Source organism: Melanostigma gelatinosum (assembly GCF_949748355.1).
Source record: "Melanostigma gelatinosum genome assembly, chromosome: 22".
Taxonomy (NCBI): Eukaryota; Metazoa; Chordata; class Actinopteri; order Perciformes; family Zoarcidae; genus Melanostigma; species Melanostigma gelatinosum.
Window position 1 is genome coordinate 7228404 of NC_136655.1, and position 24069 is coordinate 7252472.

General features: G+C 43.9%; 1 protein-coding gene across 1 annotated transcript in view; it reads left to right on the plus strand.

Moving 5' to 3' along the window:
- Positions 1 to 24069, plus strand: part of plxna4 (plexin A4) — a 199726-nt gene that overhangs the window by 146278 nt on the left and 29379 nt on the right. The window contains exons 8-21 of the mRNA XM_079294703.1: positions 1989 to 2088; positions 2305 to 2419; positions 8868 to 9068; positions 9859 to 9955; positions 11566 to 11756; positions 15039 to 15190; positions 16092 to 16215; positions 17514 to 17650; positions 18222 to 18389; positions 18673 to 18766; positions 20282 to 20521; positions 20716 to 20862; positions 21560 to 21794; positions 21989 to 22131. Coding sequence (XP_079150829.1) covers positions 1989 to 2088; positions 2305 to 2419; positions 8868 to 9068; positions 9859 to 9955; positions 11566 to 11756; positions 15039 to 15190; positions 16092 to 16215; positions 17514 to 17650; positions 18222 to 18389; positions 18673 to 18766; positions 20282 to 20521; positions 20716 to 20862; positions 21560 to 21794; positions 21989 to 22131 — 2144 coding nt within the window. The remainder of the gene's footprint in view (positions 1 to 1988; positions 2089 to 2304; positions 2420 to 8867; positions 9069 to 9858; positions 9956 to 11565; positions 11757 to 15038; positions 15191 to 16091; positions 16216 to 17513; positions 17651 to 18221; positions 18390 to 18672; positions 18767 to 20281; positions 20522 to 20715; positions 20863 to 21559; positions 21795 to 21988; positions 22132 to 24069) is intronic.

Below are 24069 nucleotides of genomic sequence, written 5' to 3' on the forward strand. Positions count from 1 at the left end.
CCTCACTGTAAAAGGGAGAATATCAAGCTGCACAACTAAGTGTTTTTACAACAGTATTTTGGCTAATTTAGTGACTGGAGATTTTCACAGTCCCCGCAGACAATGCCGCTGTTTCCATTCCTTTCAAGAGGCAAACCGCTCAAACATGTCTGACTCTTCATTCCACAAGCACAGAAGGGAAAATATATGTAATTTCTCGTTCTAATTCCCCTGCTCTTCACCTCCCCTCTCTGTGGTCGGCTAAGCCTGGTCTAATTGAACACGGCCCCCATCTGGGAAGGCCTGTCTCCAGGCAGGCAATCCTTCATCACCAACCCTCAATGTGTCCTCATGTTGAAATAATGAAGATGCCATTTCCGTCCGTACTTCCACAAAAGGACAAAATGGACAATGAAAAAGATGGTGATCCATCAATAATGCTCAAAGATTTACATACCAAGGAATGCTCACTAATGGGTTTATTTCGACGCCACCACTGTTGCTGTCAGAGCTCTGCAGAAAATGGTGTTCACACTTGCTTGTTTGTCGCTTGCGGGAAATGTAGATATCGGACCCAAAAACACAAGATAAGTAAAGTAAATCATAGTGCTGGCGAGACCTTGTAGACCTGAGCTGTACATATGCATGAATATTCAAATGTTCCTTCGTTTAGTCAGTGCACCCACGTGAACAGAAGCTTCACACACACACACACACACACACACGTAGAATGCCATGAGCTTACACACGACACCACTGCAATTAAGAAATCCTCAGATAGACGGCACACATATAGGTAACGCTGACAGGGAGCCTGAGGGTGCTTTGGGGAATTAAAAACATGTCTTTGATGTGTGCCATGTCAACCACATGTAAAGCTGGTGATGTTAAAGTCGTGCAAACACAGATGTGTAAATATGTGCCCTGTGACACACACACGTGAAGCATTTCTCCCCATCTTATGCTTCTCCCACGCCCGCAAACATACACGATGACATACTTTCGCTGTTTCAGAAAGAGGGAAATATTCCACATTTTGCCTATATTTGAAATGTTCATTTTTACTAGCACTCATTAGACTAAGCTGGGTTGAAAGAGAGAAAGGAAAGGAGAGATGGATGGAGGGAGGGAGGGATAGATAGATGGTGCTAGCAGGCTTCAAGGTAACATTTAGGTGGCCTAATTAGGACAGATCCGTTGTCAGCGGTGCTTTACTGTGATTGATGAACGATTCCTTCTTTGTTAGAGAGATGGAAAGACTCACGGGGGAGCAGAGGGAGTCGCAGTGTGGAAGGCAGCGGAAGAGACCTGTGTGTAGAGATGGAGCGAGGATGAGAGAGAGTGAGACGTACATCGGGAGTGCCGAGACAGTTAGATGTGTGTGGATGTGCTGTTGAATTAAACATGACCTTCTTCATTAGGGCCAGACAAAAGGACACACCAAATACACAAGAGCTGCAAGCTCACATACACGCGCTTACACACACGGTGTCTGTTTCATCTTCTTCCCCCTTTACCTTGTCAAACACACTCTCAAAGACTTTTCCGGGGGAATGTTTTCCATCCCGAGGGAAATGCTTTTGTACCAACTTTTAGAATCTCTTATAAGGCTGCAGGTATAGGGGAACTTAACCCAACACAGGCTTTCTACTCCCCCTCTCTACCAGGTAACAGTACTGCCTCTACCTCAGCAACAGGCTTAGCACTTGTGGCTCAAAGTAGTTCAGTCATCTCTTCTTCATGGGAAAATCTAATGTGACTAGACTCTGAAGAAGGATACGTGAACAAGAGAATAAAAGGATTAGCAGGCAGGGGTTCTTTAAAAGTGTCGTGCTGGATAGGTATGAATGAAACGGTCAACAATGGGTTGATTTTATGACTTCTGAAACAAAAAGCACTTCTTTCTTCTGTTATCATTCCATTCTTCTTTTTTTTTATGCCTGAATACAAAACACTGTCTACCTCTGAGCGTCAAACGACTGATTTGAACTCTAATCTGTTTTCTCTAGGTGACCATCAGATTGTGCAGCTCTATCTCAAGTCCAAGGAGACGGGCCTGGCATTCGTAAATACCAGTTTTGTTTTCTACAACTGCAGCGTGCACAAGTCGTAAGTCTATGTTTACTTATGGCTCTCGAGAGCGCTTCTCTCTCGCAGACAGCTTGTCATAATCCTAATCCCTTCGTATTGATTAAAAAACTGCCATTGATTCTCAAACTGTTGGAAATTGTATCGCATACATAAATAAGTGGGCATATTGAGCCTCTGTTCTCCAGCATATTCACTGCTGTTCAATACTAATTTACAACACTGCTCTCCATTCAGATGTCTGTCGTGTGTGAGTAGTCCTTACCAGTGCCACTGGTGCAAATACAGGCACGACTGTACCCACGACCCTCGCACATGTTCCTTCCAGGAGGGCCGAGTCAAGAAGCCCGAGGTGAGTCCTTAGTCGAGAGGTGGCAATAAAAGTGTGTATTTGATTTACTTTCTGTCTCATTTATACGGCAACCCAAGTTATTCAATCACCAAACCCCCCTGGAGTTGTTGCTTGGTGAGTCAAAAGCCATTCAAACTGTAGCCCAGTAAGACGATGTCCAAGAATCCCATTATATCATCGTTTTTAATGCTGCTCGGCTCCAGCCGGCCTCTTTGGATTGCGCCAGCTAAGTAATAAAACATGGTGAAATAAATTGAGAGGAAAGGTTTGGCTATGTGACACTAATGGCTACCCATCTAGCTTTCACATGTAAAAAGAGTTATGTTAAAAGGATTGCGACACCTTTCAGCTGCAGTGCTTCCATCTGGCATGAGTCTCTTGGCATGTCTCGCTCTTGACTGCACATCAAAGGGCAGTGAAAACTAATAAAACGGAGCCATTTCCTCTTGCCCGTCCCTGTTCCCCGCGACAGCTTATTCTGTGTGAATTATCAATAGTATTGGCAGCCGGTTCTGTTCCCGTCGCAGCAGAGCCCACTCTGCTGCAGAGGACAAGCCACTCACTGGATGGGGTACATTCAGCGGTCTCACTTTGATTTAAAATCACTGCCGCAGTAACGGCCTTCAGCGCAGAGCAAGGCGGTAAAGGAAGGTTTGGGTATGTGCCCGTGTGTGTGTGTGTAACCTCTGGTGTGAGCCTGTGGGTACAGTATGTCTCTGTATATCTCTGTGTGTGTGTTTATCTGAATACGGTTGTTGGCGGCCTGTACTCACGGTATTTCTCAGGGAGAGGCTTTTTCCCGGAGTTAGTGGCCTGTTAATCCTTGCCTGAGGTGAGCGATGATGAAGATCACTAGTGCTCATGTCTGGGTTGGCAGACTGCACCACGGACAGGGACAAGCTTAGCCAGATTGCCTCCTTTGATGAGCAGCCTGCTCTCAATTGTGTTATTCCACCCATGTCTCCCCCGAGCCATTCAACCTGCGTCGACAATATTATTTTTCTTTTTCCACAATTTCCATTGTCCTTTTGAACCGTCTGCTTAGTCAGGCTCGAGCCGGAGTCTTTGCAGGTTTACTTTTCTAATTAAGTCCGGGGCTGGTGGTCAATATTGACTGAGGATAATAATCTGTGAATCCTCAAGAAAACCATGAATAAAGCAAAAGAGGATTTGGTATTAGCACATTAATGACATCCTTTTTTTTTTACATGTTGTTACAGAAGAAGCAGGTGTTTTGCCGGCTTAATGACGTTTAATTAGCTTTTAATTAACCCCTCAAATCCAAGGTCACTGCCAGATTTTTTGGTTTGCCAATTTGAGTTAATGATTTAGACACACATGCAAGCATGAGCACACGCAGGCACACACGCACGGCTATCCATAAAATCATTCCCAAATATCACGACGGGCAACAAATCAACTTTGCCCCGTGAAATGGGATGGCCTCTTTCTGCTGCAGACGACTTTTTGTGTACTATTACAATTAAGGGATTTCAGGCAGTGATCTGAATAATCCCCCAACGCTATGCAAATGATCGAGGCCATGCAAATCTCCCTACTGGTTGAGCATGTTGTTAGTATGCACGGCAGGACAGAGTCAAAGCTGTGGGCGCACAGCGGGTGCCTTTTTTAATCATGCCAGCAATGATATGGGCACATGGATCAGACGTTTGCCTGTTGGCACATTAACCAAGGCCACGTCTCGCTTTGCCCTCCACACATCTCACGGACTTAGCCATTCTGATCAGGCTCGCTCACTGAGAAAGACCACGCATGCGGCTTCGATCGCTACACTGAATAAATAGCCAGAAGGTATTCCTGACCAGGACTGTTGCATTTCTATGATGAATAGGCTGTGCTTGTTTACGCAATAAACAGTTCTTTACCCGCATATTTATCCCTGTTTCTAACTGCAATCCCCGTCCCAAGTGCACACACAGCCTCACCATAAGCAGCTGAAACTGAGGCCACTTCCTGTTTTCTTTGTCTGATGAAAACCACAGGGTTTCTTCTTCTTCTGTCTACAACACCGCATGTTCTTATCACAAGCTGTTGCCAAGCCTCTCGTTAATAGACTCAGCTGGTAAGGACATACGAAACACACCGAAAATATTAATGTTACAACATTTGTATCATTACCCCTGGCTTAGCACATCCTTGGATTGGTTGCTTTTTGCCTGCGCTGTGGTGATCAATGCCTTGGAGTTTATTGACCAGGAATGTATTGATCAAGGGATCAAGATCATTTTATTAAAGAGGCGGTAATAGCTGTTAGTTGGCAATATTGGAGAAGAATGGTAGGGAGAGGAGTCAGATGAGTCTTTGCAGAGTTAAAAAAGGGAAATGTCAAAACTGAGAATAAAGAAATGACACAAAGTGGGAGGAAAATGATTTAAATCAAGTGGTTAGAATAAAGGTGATCTGGCTGAACTGTTTGTTTATAGTCTATAAAGACTGCATTGCCCGGTCATACTTAATTGTGGCAATTTCGCTTTGTTCCTCTGACCTCAGCAGTTAGTTTAGCGAGTAGAATGATATAAACACCATTATTGATGATGGTCAAAACTATGAATAAAACCCCCAAGTTGTAATAAATTGCAATGTTCCTTTAAGAGCAAGGACAGAGATGCAGGCAGAGAAGAAGGAGAGGTATTTGGGGGGAAAAAGTGAAGGTGAGAACTGAAAGGCAGGATGGAAACAAGCTGAGGATCAGCTGGGCAGGAGGGAAAATGAACAGAGAGCGGGAGAGTGTCTTTGCCCGAGGCTCTGTAGGAGGAGCTCTTGGTAACCACAAGGTGTGTGTGTGTGTAGTGTATGAAAACTGAAGATCCTCTTCATCTTCACACCTTACACTGCTATAATTATGGGCCTCTCTCTTTCGCTCTTACCCTCCCTCCTCCCTTGCTTCAAACTATGCCAAGGGCTTTTACATTCACTGTTCCCACTTGGCGGCCTACTCTCTGTCACTCTCCCTATCTCCACCTTTTCACACCTCCCACCAGCCTCTAATTATCAGATCTAAGTAGGTCCCCAAGAAGAAAAGAAGGCAGGAAAAGAAGAGGGAGAGAGAATCTGTGAGAAGGAGTTGATGGAAAAATGAGGAAGAGGGTTTAGAGAGCGATAAATGAAGGAGGGATAAAGCGAAACCGAGATGAGGTCACAGAAAACAATGAGTCGGTAATGGAGAGAGGAAGAATGAAGGATAATTACAGGATATAGATTTTAAAAAAGGAGAGGCGCCGACTTGGTTTTCAGAAGTCACACATCAACACATGTATAAACTCGTCTGCTTCACATCTGTACTTTATGGTCTCTATCACCTCCCACTGACAGAACTGTTGTCTCTGTCTTCTGCCGGGACACAAATGTATTAAAGAGTTGTTTCACCCAAATTACAAAAAAGCTTTTCTCACTTACCGCTACAGGTAAGTACCAATGCAGATAGTTTTGGTTCAATTCGTCGAGGTTCTATTGAGATTATTTTCCTTCTCCTATTGGTCGGAGACGAGCAGTCAACACTCGACAGTATGTTGCCGGATGGAGTTGTACATTTTGCATTCAGCTACAACGTGTGCATATGTATGGGTCTGTGTGAGATGTGGTTTGTGTGCATGTATCTATGATTTGCATTTGCTGCCCTGTAATTTATTGCAATTGAGTCGTTAGGGGGCTGAGAGGGTGGGGAGCGGCGATGAATGCACTTAGATCAACTTAAATCTTGAAATGAATCACAACAGGCGACAGCGAGCGTCATCGCCAGCACCGGTAGCCAACGAGGATATACACGTGTGTTTGTTCAAACCACTGAAAGCCCACGTGGCCTCAGGGACCACTGGCAACAATCACAGTGTGTTGTGTCTGAGTGTGTATGTACACATACAAACAGAACAATCTGAGCCAAGTAGGAGAAAAAACACACAGCGCACACACTTGCTTGTTTGTGGATTCCCTGCCACATTTTGGAATTTTCCATTGTTATCGAGGCAATTAAGGCATCTGTTTTTGCTTCTGTCACAAAACTTAAAAAGGCTGATAATTAAGATTTTACTGACAGCTTTTACTCTACAAGCCTGATTCACAATTATACAGGAAATGACTCGTTAATGGGCTTGAATAAACCTGTTTGTTTGAATAAACCTGTTTGTATATGTGTGAAAGTGTGTTCATGTGTCACCATATATACGAGTGCTGCACATGGACGTGTAGTTGCAGCTGTAAAAACACTGAGTGGAAGGTGTGTTAACGAATTGTTAAAATAGTATATGTGTGTGTGTGTATGTAGTCAGCAGCTGTTGGAAGTTGCTTTTTGAAGTTTTCCATCTCTTTGACATGTTGTCATGAAGGCAAATGATGCAGGAGATGCTGTCGGGCTGTGGCTGTTCATCTTTCACTGTCATGGGATTCCAAGGCTCTCGTTTATTTTTTGTATGTGTGTGTCAGTGTCACACGCTCGCATGTCAGTGTGAGGAAACCTTGAATCTGCTTGCATGTTTTAGAACACTTGATGCTCTCTTTTTCTCTCTCTCTCTCTGTGTGTGTGTGTGTGTGTGTGTGTGTGTGTGTGTGTGTGTGTGTGTGTGTGTGTGTGTGTGTGTGTGTGTGTGTGTGTGTGTGTGTGTGTGTGTGTGTGTGTGTGTGTGTGTGCACATACGCCACTATCAGTGTAGATCTGTGTCTTCAAGATTCAGCTGAAGTCATACTCCAGTGCTTCCCATGCCTTCATTTCCACAAACCAGATCAAATTTATTGTTCATGTGTATTAACTGGAAGAGATGTGATTAAAAATGGATTGCATCTCTCTTTGCTCTCCCACTCATTTTCATACTCCAAATACAACCCTTCGTTCTTAGGAAAATGAGATTTGGAAGAGCAAACACACATGCGCCACCTCTTCCTTCCACCGCTGAACTCACTCGCCCCGTTTGTCATTTATCTATAATGACTTTGTGAATAGTGTCACAGAGCGTTCCCCTCTCTCTCGCCACTCAGCCATCCAGTCAGTCATTCAGCCGAACCCAATCAAGTGGCTTTTAATGAACTTCAAACAAGTGTTATCACCCAGTTCAACGTGCGCCATGCTTCACTCCCCCCCCCCCCCAGCTCCATCCATGCGGGGGCTCACCTTATCTGCTCTCTTTCTTTTCACCCTCTTTCCCTCTGCCTCTTTGACATGCTAACGGTCCTCCTGTCGCATATGCTTTGTATTTTTTTTTTACCTCTTTCAGTCACTCTGTACTTTTGTTGTTCCTCTCTGTCATTTTGCCTATTTTTCTCTCTTTCTCTCTCTATCCACCGCTCCTCAGCGTTCACATGAAACACTTCAGAGAAGTACTGTTCTCCATTTCCTATCTTTACCCTCCTTTACCTCCCTCCTCACCTTTTACTTCTGCTTGTCAGTCACTTTACTGTCCTTGCCGCTGCTTTTCACTTGTTCCCTCTCTCCTCCACTGATCGTCTTTCCTTTGCGCTTCTCTGTCCACCTCTTCCCCTCCTCTGTTTTCCTCTATCATCGCCTCATCATCTTTCATGCAAGTCACAGGTGCTCTATATAGAACCAGCTACTCACACCTGAATTGATTGGCTCTTAATTTTAGACCTCCAATTGCTAAGCGACTCATCTCCTCCTCTCTCTCTGTCATTTGTTCTTTCCAAATTACCGCACGGGCAGAAATCAACCTGTGTGTTTCAACGTGTCCGTAATGCTCCCGTGCTGTGGATAATGGCGGTGGAGTACCTGTTGAGCTCAGCTGGCCCTTAACTCACAGTCAATGTGATCAGGTCCGAGGACGGTCGAACCCAGAGACTCAGCCGACCGGGAACCGACACAAATAAAAGCACGAAAACAAGCAGAAAGCAGTGCATGCTGAAGAGGCTATTTCATTCAATTAAATGAATGCTGCTGAAGTGCTGGATGGTCTGCTACATGATGGGAGTGTTGATTGCTCTGTGACGATACAGTAGACTTTATATCCGTTACGTTGTAGGAATATTCCTGCTGCAATTAGCAACCATCCTCCGCGTCTCCAAATAGATAATAAATAAACAACCAATATAAACTGTTCTTTATGTATTATCATCAACAATAGAATAAAGCAGTGCTCAAACAAACAAAAAAGGTGACGGTAATTTTAGTTTAGCTTCCATTTTTGTTTTGGATTGTTTGGTCCTTTACAAATGAAATATGGCACACGAAAGGCCAGATTTACATTTGTGACTGGAACTCTTGCGAACATTTATCTTTCTTCCATTCAAATCCATTAAAGAGAGTTGTGTACTTCACTGTGTGACTCAGGTGACAGGCTAACTGATATCTAATATCACTCGGATGCAAAACTACATTGCAGGGTCTCCTCGCGTAACATTAATCTATTTGCAATTGTCCATTAAACCTGATAAAAAGACCCATAGTAACACACTATCCCTCCCTTTCTCTTCGTCTCTCTTGCAGGGGTGTCCCCAGTTGCTGCCTGCAGATAGGATCCTGGTGCCGGTCAATGTGGTGAAGCCCATCACACTACGGGCGAAGAACCTCCCCCAGCCCCAGTCTGGACAGAGGGGGTATGAGTGTCTGCTGACCATCCAGGGAAGCGAGCACCGAGTCCCTGCCCTGCGTTTCAACAGCTCCTCAGTGCAGTGCCAAAACACATCGGTGAGAATGAGTGTGTGCAGGCGTGTGAATTTTACTTGCAGCTTCTCTGGGATATCGTTATTGAGCACCGTACACCAACACGATCTCTATAACAACGCCCCGTTTCTATAAAGTTTTCCCGTAACAGTGACCATAATATCTTTTCAATCTCTAGCACACACATACAGCCACGCGCACACACACGTTTTTCCTCTTTCAGCTAGACTGTGGGTAGATAAGACAAGAGCCTGACTTTGTCTCTCCTGTACAGCGTTCCCTGCGATCATGCGCCATTCACTGACTGAATAATGCATTGACAGCAATGAAGGGCTAGGATGGAAAGGGCTTTATACTGGATTTGATGCTAATCGTCTGTTGATGCAATAACATCTCATCTTCCTGTCTACCTTCATCACTGGGTGTGTGTGTGTAGAGATGTCTGCGGGATTTGTGTGTTTAATCACAGCACAAACCAAATATTGTACTTGGATTGAGCAGTTCAGGAAGGAAACTGTAATTTAGTGGGAAATTGTGATTCGAGCACCAACCCTCTGTGCTGCGGCGTGTTACAGAATCAAATGAAAAATAATCCCGTCTTTGAAAGCTCTCTGGTGTGTATATTGTGTTTGGGAATTCAGTGCGTCTGCAGCCACCTGTTGATGCATTTTACATTCAAACGGGTATTGTTACACCAGAGCCTTTTGGACTTGGAGATGACAGACAGTTTAAAGTAGCTCAACAGCTTCTCTCTCTCTCACACATTCTCTTCCCCGTCTCTTTATCTTTCCCGCTCTGGTTTCCATGGTGATAGTATTTCTATGATGGGATGGAGATGAGCAGTCTACCCGTGGAGCTGACCGTCATCTGGAACGGAGATTTCAGCATTGACAACCCCGCCCACAACAAAGGTGAGCGTGCACAGACACACACACACACTTGTGAATGCATGTCAGTTTTTTTCAGTGCTTTCGCACACATTCAGTTGACATAGTCTCTTATAAACTCATTTAAACACACACACACATAGACACAAACACACAGTAAAGCTGCTGCTTTCTCATTGTTGCCCTTGGAGCCGGTCTCCATGGCAACAGGCGGGCGGTGTGCTGAGGTGCAGCATCCGTCCCCTGATGTTGCCATGTAGAGTGGTTAACTTTAACACATCCCCTCTTTACACTTTGCTTCTGTACGTCTGTTTCCCCTCCCGTCTCTCTCCATTGCTCTGTATGTCTGTCCTGCACTTCCCTGTCAGACTGTATGTCCCAACTCTCTAAATTACATGTCCTTGCCTTCTCACAAACATTATTTCATTTTAGCCGTTTCTGTTATTTGCTCTGTCAGAACCTCTCTGGGAGTTGGGCAATATTTTCCATGCATCATTTTTCTCATCTCGGTAATGTAATGTGCTTTCCTGTGGCAAACATTTCAGAAGAGCCGTAATGGGGAAAAAACTTCTAGATACAGCTGAACAAAAAAATGGAAATAAATAACAAATAAATATAAGTAAGCAAAGGTTAGATTTACAGAGATAAAACAGGTAACGTATGATATATATTGCTGCCTGTAATTTCTTTCGATCCAGCTCTCCATCTGCTCTCTGTATGTGGAATGACAGCTCAGTGCTGAATTTGTAAGCTTTCAGCATTCTGCCGCTGAGCTTGATTCAGTTTGGCCACTGGCGATCCACCGCACTGAGTGATCCATGCTGGGGCAGGAAAACAGCAGCATGCTGGGGGTTGTAGTTCTCTGACGGGAAAACAACTCATTTTATCCCAAGGCGGTAGAGTCAGACATGAGAAACATATTGTTAAAATATGGATGAAATGCCAACATGACACTGTGCTGTAAGGCAAAGTTTGTCCGGTATTTGTGTTTTATGATTATGTGTCAAATATGTGTCAAATACGTTGTACCAAACACATCCTTGAGCATAAGCGTAAAATTAAAGAAGCAACAAAAGTTGGAGAGAGAGGGAGATGCTAGAACTAAAGAGTCCTTCTCTACCACCCTCCCACCTTTTGTATGCCCGTGGAGAGAGCTGCTCCTCGGTCAACATTTGATGGACAGATCACACATGCATCTAATGGCAATTAAAAAGAAAATGGCTGGCCCGTTGCCATGGAGATAATATGTTAAATGTGCGGTGGATGAGCAGAGGCGAGAAGCAGCAGTGTCGGGAACTCAGAGAGAGGGATGATGATGATAGATGGAGAAATAATGAGACAAAGATATCAACGAATGTCGCTCTCAAAATGTTCAGTTTTGTTGTTTGCATATTCAAATAGCCGCAGACAGACATTGAGAGATTTGGGTAAACAACCCACATTTTAGTTCATGTGTATTTTGAACTGTTGAGGTGGCCATTATTTTAGAGGCTTTTGCGCAAAATAAATTTGCATGCATTTGCTGTTCTGTAATCATTTTTACAAAGGTTGTTCACATGAGTTATCCACTCTTCTCCCTCTGTCATTATCCCCCCCCCCCCCCCCCCCCCATCTCTTTCCTCCCTCACTTTTAGTCCATCTGTACAAGTGCGACGCCCAGCGTGGAAGCTGTGGTTTGTGTCTGAAGGCAGACCCACTGTTTGGATGCGTTTGGTGCAAAGGAGAGAACCGCTGCACACTCAAACAGCACTGCCCCCACCCCGAGAACCAGTGGCTGGAGCACAACGGCATCAACAGCAAGTGCACCCACCCGAGGATCACACAGGTGGGACACACACTGATTGCATTGCTGTCCACATATGTCCGTGCAGTAAGTCCACACTTTAAGCATCTCCACAAGCCAAGCAATGCCAATATTAATGCCTTTTAACTTATAGACCACACACAGAAATAATTACAGTCCACTAATAGGACTTACATTACTTACATTCATTGTAGTAAGAGCCAAGGTTCGATGTGTCCTAAGAAGAAGACCATAGTTGGTCCCTCCGCATCGCTTCCTGCTGCTCCTACATGTGAACATACAACACTAGGAATGTCCATCTAAGATCTTGAAAGAGACGAATCGTCCTCATTCTTGCTAGTTATCAATCAACTCTGCACAGATGCTCTCACGCAAACCCCCACGTAACCCAGTCTGCGCCTGATAACCACAGACACCGTGTGAGGCAAATGGACTTGACCTGTGAAAGACGTATACGAGGGGCAATAGCAGAAGGGTGAAGGGTCAGCGAGATGAAGGATAAGGGGATGCAAAGGAAAGATGGATGGAAAGATGCCCAGACGAAGGCAGAGGAGGATGGATTGGGTTAACATGAAAGAGAAGTGGTGACGGATGAGTAGACTGAGTCAGAATAGAGTCATGTGAATCGTGCTGACGGGGTGGATGAATACCCCGACAGCCTCCCCCATATCCCCATGATGGATATAAAGGTCCTCTCTGCGGCATTTTCCTTAGAACGAGCGTAAAGAGCAGGTGGTGACTGACTAGATATGAAGGGATGAAGCAAAGCGTGGATAAAAAAAGACAGAGAGGGGAATGCCTTTTGGTGTCCTGGGGAGTGATGGGTGTGGACAAAGAGAGGGGTTGAGGGATACAGGTTTGGAAGGTTAATCCTTTCTCAGCTGTCCGCTCTCCTCTCTCTCTACATCATCCTACATTGACCGGCATACAGATAAGTGGCCGACCTTGGTGAAGATTTACTGAAAGCGGCACCGTAGACCCCATTGTTTCTCGTAATCTTGAATCTCCACGGATAATGTTAACCTGATGGGTTTCGGCAGAATTCTCTCTTTTTTTTCCAAATAAAGACGGACAGTCAGACACTGAAAAAAATAGTCTGAAGTCTTTGGACACTGAGGACATGGACATCTCCAAAACAGGGGATTTTACTACCTTTTCATCTACTCATACCCAAAACATTGTGATCATTTTATCTTGGCAAAATCAAATCATTTCTTGAAGATGGTGACCAGAAGATGGTAATACGTATGTTGGGCTTATTACAGGAGTCTGGATTAGTAAAGAGCATCCTCCCCTCCACGGTTTGTCTTCACCTCGAGCACTGGATTCATTTCTAGAGATAGGCCCTGTGTTTCTCCTTGCATCCCGAGGCTGCAGCCGGGACATATTGCAGCCTCCTCACGTCCCCCATAAACACTGTCAGTGGCTGAGGAGCGAGGACTGTTCCAAGACGACCGGGGCTCTAATGCATTCTAATACGCTTCATTATAATGACAACTCCCGTCAACAACATGAGAGGGAGAGACCGGGATAGAGAGATGGAAAGAGAAAGGGAGAGAGCACGAGAAGTGATTAAGTGCTTGCCTCTGCCCAACCGTCAATTATCTTGTCAAAGTCACAAATCTAATCAACGCCTCATTGCGTCTCTCCCTCTCTTTCATTCTTTTGCTTCTTCCTTCTCCTTTACTATTTCTCTTTAACTCTTTGTCCCTCTCCATCCTCCATATTTGCTAATAAATGGAGAGCCACGATGCATTGTTAGCAATCTTTTTAATTGCATGTATTGTAGCCCTGTTCCCCGCTGGCTCTTTTTTTCATTAAGATATCAGCAGGGAGCCTTATTAATCAGAGACTCTGAAGCATGCTAAAGCGATATCTCCCACATGGCAGCCACACGACTTGTGTTGTGCATGACCTGGCTTGAGCTGGCCTCTGTCATTCGATTGGCTAGTTCCTTTCAAGCCCAGCTAGGGGGAGTTTGTATCGGTTCGCTTCTTCGAGAAATAAACAAATTAAAATAGTTTGACGCTCGTGTGGTTGTAACGTAAAGATGATCACACCACGACAAGCAAGAGCTTCCAGCCGTAAGATAAAGCCACACAAACACTCACTCAGCACTCTACCTGTGAAAGGCCGCAGGAGGGTCACACTGCCAACTGCAAACCACGCAGAGAAACAATCTCGGCCGCAGAGAAAATCCTTGGGATCACTCTTTTTCAGGGGGGGGGGGGATGGTGACACAGCACCATTAAAGCTGGGGCCCGTTCTGCAGCATGCAGGACTTCTGCTTGACAGAGACAGATAGAAACTATTCTCTGTCCGTCTCTAACATCCATCCACCTGCGCCGGCCTGATGCACACTCGCTGGCCAAAAAAGTAATTGTGTGAGTAAAAGCGTTGATGGATGTTAGAGCCGCCTCATCAACAGTGAGAGATGTGGCTGATAAATCACAGGACACTGTGATTGCTGCAAAGATGTCACCCAATGCCACGTTTTAAGTTCATCTTAAATAATATGTTGTCGTGGTTTTCAGTGAATACAGGATTGAGAAATGACGATCCCTTGACCCTGAGTCTGGACCCCTTAGCTGTCACTGGAGCTGTTATTTTGTCGTTTATTGTCTCTTTCTTTGTGCGGCCGTCTTTTTACTGGCAAACCACGAATATTCTTTATCTCACACCATTTGGGAAGTTAGCATTTTGACTTGAATATTATTAAAAGGGTTCATTGTCAGATGCTCATGTTCATTCATATTAACATTTATCATTTCTTCTTCGTCGCTATTAGAAGAAGCTCTTCATGACATGAACCATGTGCACTGCCATGGATCTCCTAATTGTTTGACACACTAATTTCAGATAAGTTGCAAATAAAGTTGGAATTTAAAATAGTTCTGTGTACGGTACGGACAAGGGGTTGGGAGACATATTGCAGCTAATGGAGATATATCAAATAGAGACAGATCATGTTAAAACCTTTAATTAAATAGCTTTGTTGTGTTTATTGCAACTACGTCAATTTTCTTTGAAATGTTCTGGTTCATTTTGCCGACATCAAATGCATTTTAGCTTTTGATTGCAGAAAAGAAACTCTTTAGATAGATTTTACAGAATATACATCAAGACACAACTAGACAAAGAGGGAAACAAATGAAGTGGTCATTTATGTTATACCTTTACTTTTATGACATTTACTCGTGGGGGTTTTAAGCAGAATGCCTTGTTCAACAAACCAAAGCTTGTTGTTTCGGAAAACAAACAAAGCATCTCCAAAATCATTAATCCAGATTTGACTTTCAACAGATCACACCTCTGAGGGGTCCCAGGGAGGGCGGCACACTCGTGACTATTCGTGGCGAGAACCTGGGACTGGAGTTCAGAGAGATTGAGGATAACGTGAAGGTGGCCGAAGTGGATTGCACCCCCATACGTGAGGGCTACATACCTGCTGAACAGTAAGTCACATTTCATATTGATGACTGAACATGGAACGTTGACAGCACAATGTAATAAACAGCAAATCCTAAAAACAGCAAATGTCTCAATGTGCATTACACATTTGAGGCAGAGCGACGGAGCCATAATCAGTCAGCCTGACCAACCGATCAGTCAGAGTACTCACCTCAGGGTGTGTGTGGGCATGTGTGTGTAAGGCAGCGCGAAAGAAGGTGTGAGTAAAAGAGAGAGACAAAGACTATGACATGCCAGGTAAACTAATGTCAAATTAGCTTAATCCCTAGACCACAGGAAATTAGAGTTTGATGTAAATTCAAGTCACAGTGGCAATAATTCAAGAAATTCATATTAGCACATACACGCACATAAGCACGCACGTTCCCATAATCATTAAAAAACAGTTCAGGAGGTTACATTTTAGTTGACTTTTGAGTTTAATCCAGAGCTTTGGTTCCTTACAGGGGCCGTCCGTCAAATAATTTTAAACTAGTTTAAAGTTGGCTTATCACCAGAGCCAGGGCTTCTTCTGCTCAGAAAGTAAGTTGTGTGCCAGCACTTTCTCAGCAAATGCTGACCCAGCAGAAGAGGTAGCTGTATTCCAGGTCATATGTAAAACGATAGAGAGACTTTTTCCTTTTTCTCCCACAAGTTGGCACTGTGCGGAAGGTGAAGTCGCTGCCAAATAATGCATTCTTTTATTTTGGGTTTTAACAGGTTGAGGTCCATTCTTTTTACATAATCTGCTCAGCATTTTGCTGACGAGGTCAACGAACTGCTGCAGCGTTTTTCTATTGGCTTTTTCTGTGCGTGGCATATCGATTTGGGCGTGTCTGCACATGCGTTTCCGTACGTTTTCTTTCTGCTTACGTATTCCACAACTGTGCTGCTGTGTGTTGACAGGATTGTGTGTGAGATGGGTAAAGCAGAGAAGAGCCAGTACACTGGGAATGTGCAGGTCTGTGTCGGGGTCGGAGAGTGCAGTCCAGAATTCATGGCAAAGTCCTCCAAGTACTACTACTTTGTGGTGAGTCTACGCTTTCAATATCTGATCAATTTTCTGTTATCGTGAACATTTGAATTCATTGTATACAGTATTTTTCTTCCATGCGCAAGAAGGCACACATGCTGCATATGTCACACTCTGCATGTTGGCACCTCGCTGGCCGTTGATCTGTGTTCTCACCTCCTGTGTTAATGCCGTACGTACATGTTTTGGCTATGATCCGACGTGGTGTGGTTCTGACTGAGCGTCTCCCTCTCAGCATATCTCGCGCGCGTATCACCGGTGAAACATAACTGGCAGTTAGTCGCTAATGAGTGCAGAATGAGAAAGAAACACTTCTGGTTACAAATACATTCATTCCATACACGCATAACACACTTTCTGTGGTTCTTTCTAAAAACCCACTCTTGCACGCAATTTATCAGCATTTCTCGCACGCATTGGAAATAAATTTGCAGTAGTTGCCGTTATGTACTCGTTTTATGGAGTTTTATCAGTTTTACTGCCATCCATTAATGGGCGCTGGCTGAGATTTATCTCTCAACGGGGGCCCTCTGTGCAGGATTATATGATGTTAGGTCTCGATGTCACACCACGCAGCAGGCTGGGGATGAGATTATAAGAAGGCCAAATGAACTGGAGGAGGATTTACTCTATGCCCAGCTGCGAGTGGAATGCATCAGTAGCTGCTACGTCAAAGCGTTCCACCACAGTATAGTGTATATAAGTGGGATTAAAGAGTGCAGGTATACACAAACACTCAAAGGCATATTTAGCTGAGAATGCTCAGTAGGTTCTTCTCTGGGGCCTGCAGCTCATTAACACAAACGGGTTGACTCATCATACAATTCACTCATTTGTGTCTCATCCTCTCATTTTAGAAATGCTTTGCTTATTAGTGAGTTAGAAAGGCTGTTTATGTTTAAGAAGGAGTTATGACTGGGCTAATAATGAAGACTTTGCATGTTTCATTACATTTTACAGGACTCTTTATTTTGACATGAGTTAATCATTTAGTTTCCCAGAATGTTTATCGGTGTTATTTACATCAATGAAAACTAATTAAGAATACAAATGCAACCTTTCGCATCAAATAGACTTTACAGACTCCCTCGTATTTTCTGCCTCTTATTTATTACCTGCTATCATTCTGCCCAATACATTAAATACTGCAGGACTCCGGTTTACCTTCACTCTGCTCCTTTAACTTGTATTTATTAGTTTTTGAGCACTAGAATGTCACTGTTGCGCATGATTTATTCACCTTGATTTCACCCTCTGTTTGACTTGTGACCTTACAACCCCTGCCCCTTCTCCAGATCCCAAGGATCATCAACCTCAAGCCCAGTCGAGGGCCAGTCTCCGGGGGAACCATTGTCAACATCACCGGCAGCCACCTTGACGCCGGGAGCAACGTGTCAATCATGTTTAAAGACCAGCCGTGCACTTATCTGAGGTTAGTGGGCAGCAAGCCAGAGCTGATTCTGCCAATCGCACTTAAACAGTCAATTAAAAGCTCAGTCAAAGCCCATGTTAGTCCAACTGCAGGGAGTAAACCCCGCTGACAGTTCTCATCTTTGCAAGAACAATTTTCATAAATTGACACAATAATGTAATGTGCTTGGAGGAAAAAAATGTTGGTGATCAAGGAATATTGTGTAGTTTCTTTAATCGTGAGGCTTCCATCTGTTATGTAGCGATGGTGGATCTATTGCTCAGTAGATTTTGTTTTGAATGGCATTTGAGAAAAGACATATTGTAATCCACCACCTAACACTGATCAATGCACAATTCCATGCTCAGTCAATAAACTATCTATCCATGTCCACTTAAGCAACCATTCAACCATCTTTAATTTCAAATTGATATTGGTTTTTGAATGATTCAGTAGTCTGCACCGGCAGTGATAAACAGCTCGAGAGACGACTCCTGAGTTTCTACACGGCGTAATATATTTTTGGATAAAATTATATTGGTAGTCTACGACTGACTAATAACCAGTTTTCATCATCCTGTCATCACTTTAGGAGGGGTGGCCAGTGGCTCACTTGCAGCACCCATGCTTCCCCGAATGGCTACGGAAACGTGTCGGTGTCCGTGAGCATAGACAAGGCTCATCTCCAGAAAGACCTGCGGTTTGAGTATGTAGAAGATCCTACCATCACCAAGCTAGAGCCCGAGTGGAGCATCTACAGGTATGGTACAAGGGCAAAAGCTTGCATGTTACTCACTGCTCATTTATGTTGATGGATGCTATGGATGGAGATATCCCAGCAAAGCAGGCGCTTCTGATAAATAGACAAAAATGAACAGCAGCAAATTATCCAGTTAAAAGAAAATTACAACCATCCACAACATCATCATTTTGCAACCGCAAGCTAATGTTTCAGCATCAATATCTCTCCCAGTGAGCAACATATATCACTGTCAAAACACTCCGAGCCATCCTTTAAACCTTGTTTTGTATCTCTCCCTTAGTGGAAATACCCCAGTGACAGTGACAGGAACAAACCTGGACATCATTCAGACCCCACTCATCAGAGCCAAATACAACAACCACGAGACACTCAATGTAAGTGATTGCGAACACAAACGATGTGGGTGATTGAAGAAGAGGCCTTGTGCTTCATCTTGGTGAAGAAAAATCAATCCACGGTCATGTACCTGAAGGAGATTACAGTCAGTGGAATAACTTTACCACCGCCAGTGTTTCTAAGTCGCTAACCTCCCTTGTCAGCTCGGCGTCTCATAGGAAGAGGGCCGTAGTAAGATTCAGTCATTTTCTAAATGCTTCAGTGCCACTTTGAGGTAAGGGGGTCACGGGAAATCAATAGGCTGCCATTGAATTCATAGAGGGTGATGTGATTCCTCTCCACGCCTTTGTAACAATGGGGAAGTTTTGACATCGAACTAAAAACCACAGAGATCGGCCCTTATCAAATTCTTCGACCCTCTATTCACCCTTTTACCCAGGGGAGGACAGAGAAAGCCATACAGGGGTCTCTGTGATCTGATTGAAAGAAGAGGGAGAAACAAAAGGCGGTAATGCTGTCGTCATGGTCCGTTTGAGCATGAGCTTGCACCACGTTTAACATCTGTCTCAAGCCACCGTGCAGGCAGCTTGCACTTTGAACAAACATGAATTCGATGTGCCGAAATGTGTCAATTGTTGTCAATGGCCCGACAGACAAAGAGGAATGGAGATGTTAAAGGGACATTGAAGGGCATGACAATGGCGGCTCGGACGGTCTGTTGTTGTGTACAAGGAATAAAGAGGAAGAATTCAAATCTGCATCGCATGTCAAATGAAAGATCAGGGCAAAGACGAAGAACAGTGAGAGAAGACACTGAAACATGTGAGATGCACTATAATTGAGCAGTAAAGTGGTTTTGAGAGAGATGAGTTACAGAATATGAATGTGCCGAAGAGAGACGAAAGGATCACAGAGAAGAATAACTGGATAGGGTGTGAAGAAGTGATGAGTGTGTGGAGGTGTCTTTCTGGAGGGTAATGAATAAAGGGTAAGACCTAGTTATCACTCCTGAATCTTCACACATCAAAGATAAATCGTGATGAGGCTGCGCTCGCTTTCTTAACTGCTCCTCATTTGGAGGCTTTCTTTGAGGAAAAAACGTCAACGGGTTCTTCTTTTGTGCTTTTTGAAATGGAGGAGCTTCCAGTTTGCATTGAGTCTCCATGTTGCCCTTGTGAAATGTAAACCTGTGAAGTAAAATATTCCCGCGAACCGCTGATTAGATGTCTTGCCATATAAATAAGTAGGTGCACCTTCAAGTGCTGGTTTGCCAGAGTTTTAGTTGCAAAGAGGCACGAGTGGGGTAATAGGGAACTTCATTTAATTTGATTGCGAGGTATGATGTGGACTGATGCATAATCGCTCACCGTATCCTCAGTAAGACAGAAAGCACCACAACGCCTCCCAAATTCCACACAGTAAATGACAAGGAGTATACTTTTCTGCATGTTTTTTTTCTATTCTCTTGTCAATTTGCAAGTTTTCTTATTTCTTATTAGAAGATATGTTCATCCATAAACATAACTTCTCTCTTTCTCTCTGTCCTATGCCAGTTGTGCCAGGTGCTGAGCCCGACAACCATGCTGTGCCAGGCCCCAGAGCTGCCCATCAGCCTGGCCAGGCAGCAAGAGGTGCCTGAGAGGCCGAATGAGTTTGGCTTTAAACTGGACGATGTGCAGGCTCTGATGGCCCTCAACAACACCAACTTCATCTATTACCCCAATCCGGAGTTTGAACCACTCAGTGTGTCTGGAGTGCTGGAGCTTAAACCTGGATCCCCTATTATACTAAAGGTACGGGGATGGGTATTACGCACAATTACTCACAAGCCGTATTTATTGATTGTAAGTTTATGACTTTTAGTTACCTATAACATGTTTTTATGTCATTTTGTAGGATGATTAGTATATATATATGTTATTTAACGAACGCTCTTACCCCTCCCTTTAACAACACATTTAATCATGCATGGATTTGTTTCCTGCAGGGGCGAAACTTCCTTCCACCAACCAATAATGGAAATGGAAAGCTGAACTACAGCGTTTTTATTGGCGAGAAGCCATGCATGTTAACCGTGTCAGAGACCCAGCTGCTCTGCGAGTCACCCAACCTGACGGGTCGACACAAGGTCCTGGTGAGTGATACGGCACTTGCTCACAAAGACGAGAGAGAAAGAGACACGGGACGGAGAGGGAGGCTATGGTGGAGAAGGCAGACAGACCTACAAATTGACAGACAGTTTGACAGACAGACGGACATTCTTCGTGTTGCTTTCTATCCATCTTCTTGTCCACTTTCGAGACAGACTACAGCTCTAATCAAATCAGCTGTGTGGGTCCTGTTACTGCCCACAAGCAGACAAAAGACAAACAAATAAGCCTTCAATAAGAAGGATTAGGGCCCCGGCAAACTCAATAACGGTTCCATTTGTGGTTTTAAGAGGAACCACTTTAAACAAAGCGCTTCCTGATGTTACCACCTGAAGCCAGCGTCATATAGAGAGATGGACACGTTACTATAACACAGTTAGTAGATGCACAAATAAACAAAAGTGTGTTCACGTTTAAAAATCAAATCAATATGTCTGTCTGGGCTTTGATGTTGAATCTGAAGACAGAGAAAGGCTTTTTAGACCTAAAAGGGATTCACAGCGGCAATATTATGTCATAGTTCATAAATATTTGTATTTTTTTTTTTTTTTGCCTCGAAGAACACAATACTTCATATTTAAGTGAAGCCCTCCTCTGATTACAGCTCCGGCAAGCTGAACTATGTATAGGACAGTGCTTGCATTGATTATAATCTGCTCTTTTATCTTTCTCCATCGTAAGGCCCGTGTGGGTGGTATCGAGTTTTCCCCAGGCGTGGTCCACATCATGTCCGACAGCCCGCTCAGCAGCTCTGCAATCATCGGCATCGCCGCAGCCGGAGGCCTGCTCATCCTCGTCATCGTGGTGGTTCTCATTGCCTACAAGCGCAAGTCTCGCGAGAGTGACCTGACGTTGAAGAGGCTGCAGATGCAGATGGACAACCTTGAGTCACGTGTGGCTCTGGAGTGCAAAGAGGGTAAGAGGGTTAATGCTGACATGTAGTAGGTTATATGGAGGAGAGATATTGTTGGTAGATTATGTGCTAAACAGTATTCATGTATTTCCAGCGTCATTTTATTGTCATTTTCTGATAATAGCTGCCATGGTGTCATCAGCTCATTGTTTTGCCATAGAAAATGACTTGGTTTGTGTATCTGGTTTGTCCACTAGCTTTTGCAGAGCTCCAAACAGACATCCATGAGCTAACCAGTGATCTGGACGGAGCTGGGATCCCCTTCTTGGACTACAGAACCTACACCATGAGGGTCCTCTTCCCAGGAATCGAGGAACATCCTGTCCTCCGAGATCTGGAGGTATAGTAGACTGTTTCGCTGCCGTTCAAATTGTACGACATATGGAGCCCCCTTTAGCCGGTGTCAGTTTTAATAAAGGAACACCTTGTAAGTGCTTGACTTAACACTTAATAACCTGACAATATTTATATTCTGCATTTGTCCAGTTGTAAAATCTCCAGTATCTACTCAATTTTAACTCGATACATCTTCCATTGGTTGTGTTGATCAGCAGTTCTTAGGAATTGTTGAAAGAGGACAGCTCGGTATTTGAAGTTATTTCAATTTGAACAGTGCAAAAGAGTGCGTGTACCTGTTCTTCAGTCTCTTATCAAGTAACAATGCAATTAGCCCGATTTAAAAAGAGAGCAAAATGAACACGCAAATTAACAATCTGGTGGGTCACAGTAGGTGAAATTGACGCCGATGTTATTTGTGTTGCTGTCGGGTTCAACAAAAGCGCTTTGACGGCCCGACAACAGCACTTTTTCAAAAACAAACATGGCAGCCCTCAAATCAGGAGCCGCGCTCTCATTAATAACTCAAAGGATATGAGACGCTGCTGCGTTATCTCTCCCTGCACCTCTAATACAAATTAAAAAATCAATCAGCGAGAGAAAAGCAAAAGCAAAATAAAATCAAGTCATTTATCCCCAGTGGTGACATTGATAGACAGCCATAATTGAGCAGGTCGTCTTGTTCCATCAAGAGAATGATGGACCCCCATTTCACCGCCCTCCGGGTTGGCCACTCTATCCCTGATGAGAATTTCCCAGTAATAAGCAACACTAATTATGTTTTAATTGGTATAAATGTCGAACTGTACGAGGAGTATGATGTGGAATAGGAGACGAATGAAAAGAAGTAGCAAGCTTGTCTTAGGCAGCTGATGGCTGCTTAATTGTTGTTGATGCGTCGGATAATTTAAAGTCACATTTTTGAGTGTGGGTTGTAGACATGTTAGAAACAGCACAGGTAATGGGAACTCTGTCTCAGAGACTCTGTCTCTCTTATACTGGAATATAAAAAGAAACATACCAATTAAAACGAGAAAATACAATCTAGTCTTGCATGTGTCTGTTCAATAAAGCCTTACTTATTTGTTTCTTGTAACTGTTATTCTTAGCGGTCAAAAATCACGTCTTTACTTTACAGCTGAACCTCATCTTGCTTGCGGCTTTTGTATGGTTTTTTTTTCCTGACATTATATTTCCCTCTTCCCTCTTGATTCTTCCGGAAATGATTCGTTTTCAGCAGCGGTTGCCATTTTACTGCTCCACCTGTGAGCCTGGCAAGCTCAAATATTTCAGTGACCTATGGAGATTGGAGAGTGTGTAGGTCAGGATATGTTGCTGTTTTTGAGCTCTCCGTGGTCCTGAGGGACATGTCAAGCATGTTTGTGTTACGGTAGTGTGCAGTGTATTTGTTGGGTCAGTTTATTTGTGTAGCTAGAAAAGAAGGCAGAAAACACGCATTTCAGAGTTTTCCCAGATTTCCACATGTGCCTGTATCACACACGCTCATGTATGTATATGCAGAAAAAAAGACACATGCTAAGTCTCGAAACACACACAAACATTGTACACATCTTGTCAGGCGGTATGAAATTAGACTTGCAACTTAACAATAGCTCCCAGCAGATTACAAAGAGTTCCTCCAGGAAAGTTAAAGCAAGAACATATGCAGGTGGACGGCTGCATTTGGTGCAAAGAGATGCTGTCTTTCCACAAGTGCTCTTGACTGATAAGAAATAAATAGATATTCTCAATAGGTGCTATTTAAGAAAAGAAATTGAGAAAGGAAGCATGTGCGGCAAGTGACTAGTATAAATGGTGCAGGGACATTCTGGGCTCAGATGAGGGGAATTCACATCACTGCACTCCCTTTCTACTTGCATTAGTGTGGAACACTGCACCGCCGATGTAATAAACATCCCCCTCAAGAGGCTTAGTGTTCCCC